General features: G+C 37.9%; 1 protein-coding gene across 1 annotated transcript in view; it reads left to right on the plus strand.

Annotated features, from left to right (window-relative positions):
- The window catches only part of LOC146614732 (uncharacterized), an 8,644-nt gene extending 5,345 nt beyond the window's left edge, over positions 1–3,299 (plus strand). The window contains exon 3 of the mRNA XM_085376893.1: positions 3,076–3,299. Within this exon, the coding sequence (XP_085233019.1) occupies positions 3,076–3,299 (224 nt within the window). The remainder of the gene's footprint in view (positions 1–3,075) is intronic.
- Positions 3,300–5,179: the final 1,880 nt, after the last annotated feature.

Raw genomic sequence — 5,179 nt, forward strand, 5'->3', positions numbered from 1 at the left:
GATAAGCATTAAGAAGCCTACAAAAACACACTAGAATTTAATCAAGAGAACATTTAAGATGCTGTGGGGTTTGGATTACTCACTATGAAAAAGATTTAATCCTTAGTTTAATGACTACACTAAAATCTTAGTCAAGCTGACAGACTCTTTTCTGAAGTGTTCAAATATTTGCTGTTATGCTATGAGCTGTAGTGTACACTATGGGTTTTTATTCAATCTTTGCTTAAAGACATGCTGCACACAAATTTTGATTGTGAAGTCACATTCTTACTGACTAGTGACTTGTGATTGATACCAGGTTAGTCAATGAGCTACAGATATTTCTCCATGGTATGACCAAGATTTATAAAACATATTTAATGTTTTATTCAGAATGCCCCAAAATTCACCATGTGGTGGTTTTAGGATAAAATGAAGGTTTAAAGCACTCCTGCTTGTGACTTTATTTTTCTGACCTGGAAGCTACGTCCATATTTTATACCGTCTCTGGTTCACTTTTGAGAATTCAAATACATTTCACTTACTTTGTCAGGTTTTAGTTGTCTGACATTTCAGCAGTTAATAGTACATAGTATGATGGGTTAAATTTGCATTTTCAAATTACAAACAAAAGTAACCCATTAAATAAAAGTTTTCCAATAAAATACTTTTTAATGGAAAATGCATCAAAATAGTAAAGGTCTTGTTGAATTTCAATATATAATCAAGATAATATTTACAAGGCCAAAAGGTCTTTTTTTTTCTACAAGTCTCACACAACTTGATTCACAAGCTTGAACACGACAACTCAATAAAGAGAGGGAAATGTCTTAAAAATATGAAATAAATATTTCCTCTCCTGTGATAAAACTTGTCTCTAGAGCTCCATCAGTCGAGATTTGACTCAAAGAAACATACTTTACAGTATCTGTATTCCTCTTCTCAGGTTCATGACACTCTGAAGTCTCCTTTCTACAGTTCCACATCTCTGCTCAGCTGGGATTTAAAGTGATGATGTATATCATGCTAAAACACTTTTATCTAACCACATATTGCGATGGATGCAGGATGGAGGTTTCAGTATCATTTGTGCAAATTCTTTGACATATGAATAGGAGGAGCTGGGGATAGATCCACTGACCTGATTGGTAGATGACCCACTCTACCACCTGGTCCACAGCTACCCTGCTGGCTGCTAAAAATGCAGGGCTTCCAAATAACACCTAAACTGCATCAGTTCAAAAATAGGCTTAGAATTTATTGATGATCAGATCAGATGAATCTAAATGTGAATTTTTAGTGTAGCATGCTGTTGGCTCACTTTCAGTTTTTCTCTGTCACTTTGCAGCAGAGTCTGAAATGCATGATTTAACAGGGGAATCTATGGGTCTGAGGAATCCCGCCCTGCCTTCTTTCTGTTCCTCACACTCACGACTGTCAGCTATAATCTCAGATCCTAATCTGACAGAACAATGATTGATGGGTTCCAATTCAAAAAGGCTGCACCACACATGATGGGGCTGCTGTGCAGTAGACATCTACCCCCAGAAACAATTTTATGGTGCTTTGCCTCTAATGGAATTACAGAGGCTGAACCCATCACGACTTTTTGTTAGATGAAGTTTACAGCCTTGTTCAGTGCACATTATAAATGCTCAGCATGCTTGTTTTTGCCCCGTTGCAGAATGTATGGGTCTGCAGTTTATGCTTCCCTTCCACAAAGCATCATCTGTGATGGTTTATCATAAACTAACCATGGCATGAAAAGTGCTTATTAGCTTCACTTACATGGAGAGTTCAAGTTTCACACCTCTTCCTGTGAAATTCCTGAAATTGGGTTTTGAAATTACAATAATAAACACAGCTGTATTTCCAGGATTATTTAAGTGGGATGACATACAGCAAGCCGTGGGGAGGGGATAGCAATTTGAGGTTGGAATTTGGGGATGGGTCGAGGAAATAAACTACCTAAAAAATGAAAATGAAAGACCTTGTGAGTTTTTATTGTTAACATTGAAGTGTCAGATTGAATAAACTCACCTTGAAGGGTAAAGGACTTAAGGAATGGTAGGTGGTTAGGCATAAGAGTGGGAATTATTTAACACTTAGCTTAGGAAAATTATTATGATATTATGTTGATTAATATATTCTAATTACATCCAAGAAAGTTTGTGTAAGGGTCTGTAAAAAACAACCATTGATATAAAGTATACCCGATGCATCTGTGGCTTGTAGAACCACCTTTAGCAATATTAACTTCCATCTCTCACATCATTGTAGGGGAATTTTGGTCTGCTCTTCTTCACAGCGTTGCTTCACTTCGTTGAGCTTGTTTTTACACGACTCTCTTGAGGTCCCACCTCTTTCTGTCCCTTTTCTTTATCTTTTCCTCTTATTCCTTCTCTTTTTTGCCTCCCCTTTCTTTTTCTAACCTGTCACTTCTCCCCATTTGCTCCAACCTTGTATGACGCCACAGATACTAATGTGAATAATAAAAGAAAGAGAAAAGGGAAAAGACTTAGAAGAGAAGCCTGTAGAGAGCCTATAGACCTCCTCTTGGCAAAGCAAATGTGTATGCCACAGCAGGCCATTAAGACCATGATTCTGCTTGCTAAAACTGCCAGACATAAGAGGTTTATTAAAACAAACAAAGAAAAAAAAAGAGAATATGTTTATATTGAAAGGTTAGTATACATTTTTTAACTGAGTATTTATCTTTTATTTGTATTTAGTTAATTGCAATTCTGAGCTTTTTTTTGGCTTGCAAAGAGATTATATTCGGGAACTGGGTATATTTTTTAGATTCTCTTACTGTGTGCTCAATTAATTCATGGATCTTCCAGGAATAGTGGTGATTGAAGGGATTGTTCAGTAGGCGGTGGTTTTGCATGTGAACATTATCTTCTTCGGGGAATGTTAGGTCAGTAGCCTAAGTGACAGTATGACGTACTAACAAGTACAAGTGAGCCAATTTGAAAAATGTTGAAAATATTACCTGAAGTTAGATCAGTAAGATCCCTAATCCTTCCTTGTAGTACAGGTATCTGCTTTGAACTGATGCCTATCAAAGCAACACTATGACTGTCTCTATTTCAGACTGGGTGTTTGGCTCTCGCCGTGCTGCCAACCGCAACAAGACCGAGGTTAACTCAATCACCAACACCATGAATGAGATGAGTGAGAGGCCCCCGCTGGTGGAAATGAGCTACATATCCCTGAACCACACCAACCATCTGAGCTCCAACAGACAGGAGGAGGTAGTGGTCACCATAGATGAGACACTACAGCAGCAACCTCCAAACACTCCCTCTGGGACTTAACTGCAACCTTCTGATCTTCACTGAGAGAAATCAAGCAGCATCTTTGCTTGCTTTTTGTGTTAAAGTGGATTTACAAGTCTGACACAAATGGAAGCTTTATCCACTGTTTCTTCACCTGCAGGTGGCTGTGTAATGTTGGGCCAGAAGGTACTTGGAGGCATGAGATGCTGATGTTTGTATGTGACTTGATTCTTTTTGGCTGAAATGACAGATGAGGGCAGCTACAGCTTGTTTGGACAAGCAGCCGGAGAGACAACTGTTATTTTTTCATGCTTAGTCCTCATCGTGCCAACCCTTTTATTTCTCTAAGTTACCCCTCATCCATTTAAAATGAAAACACCAATGCAAACAATATTTAATCGCTCTAGATATACAACACATGGTGGTCAGTGCTTATTGTAACATTTCTGATAGCAAAGTGAAAAACTTCACCCTCATGAGAACAGTTAGATTAACACTTTTGTCATTTTCGCTGAGGCTGCGAGATGAGGTTTTGCATAATCTATATAAATTTGTATCTCTTTCTATGTGATGATACTGTAATTACCAAAGGCAAGTCTATCCCTAAAGATTAAATAAAATCATTTGGTAGTTTCATGGTATTAGCTTGATGTAAGAGGAAACAAGTGCTAAGTCACCTTCAAGAGCTCTGATTATACCTGCTGTCAACTCTCAAAAAATGTGCATTGCTTTTAATGTCATTATTGGTTACATGTCACATGGAATGGCTTTTGTCAAAGCCTTTGTTTACCTTTATTACCTCACTGTTAAGGGCTACATACTGCTGCTGATGACACTGCTCACAGACACAAATAATGGGGCTTATTTCTCCTTTGCATGTGGTCCTTATCCTCTGCACACATGGATCTACTATAAACAGTATCTTTGAAGGGTCTGTTCTACCTGAAAGTACTGATGTTAGAACTCCAATTTTCTCTCTCATTTATAATAGGTTTGAATAAAAGGTTCGAGGAACAGGCGTCTGGTTCACATCAACAAGATCTTAGTTTGTCCCTTCCCCAATCTGCAAGACTTTTTTTTTAAGTCTTGTTCCTCAAATATGTTAATCACACTGATCTGTGAGTGTAAAAGTGGAAAACAGTCTGCAAAAGAAAGCAATAAAGCAAACAAACAAATAAAAACCCATGCTCTTTCATTTTTTACCATGCTGTTAATCGCTGTATTCCTTTCGGATCATTGAATAAATACTCATTGGTAAAAGTATTTGTTTTGGGTTTTGTGCTTCTTTAATATTTAATATTTAAGATAATAAAAAAATCTTTTTGTTATATAACAAAGACAAGTATCATATTATGAGTGAACATCCATATACATGCACTCATACAGTGGGGCAAAAAAGTATTTAGTCAGCCACCGATTGTGCAAGTTCCCCCACTTAAAATGATGACAGAGATCAGTAATTTGCACCAGAGGTACACTTCAACTGTGAGAGACAGAATGTGAAAGAAAAATCCATGAATTCACATGGTAGGATTTGTAAAGAATTTATTCGTAAATTAGGGTGGGAAATAAGTATTTGGTCACCTCAAACAAGGAAAATCTCTGGCTCTCACAGACCTGTAACGTCTTCTGTAAGAAGCTTTTCTGTCCCCCACTCGTTACCTGTATGAATGGCACCTGTTTGAACTCCTCATCTGTATAAAAGACACCTGTCCACAGCCTCAAACAGTCAGACTCCAAACTCCGCCATGGCCAAGACCAAAGAGCTTTCGAAGGACACCAGGAAAAGTATTGTAGACCTGCACCAGACTGGGAAGAGTGAATCTACAATAGGCAAGCAGCTTGGTGTGAAAAAATCAACTGTGGGAGCAATCATCAGAAAATGGAAGACATACAAGACCACTGATAATCTCCCTCGA

The sequence above is a fragment of the Diplotaxodon limnothrissa genome, linkage group LG17 (assembly GCF_057381915.1).
Source record: "Diplotaxodon limnothrissa isolate DT_005_m linkage group LG17, D_limnothrissa_male_GT1.1, whole genome shotgun sequence".
Taxonomy (NCBI): Eukaryota; Metazoa; Chordata; class Actinopteri; order Cichliformes; family Cichlidae; genus Diplotaxodon; species Diplotaxodon limnothrissa.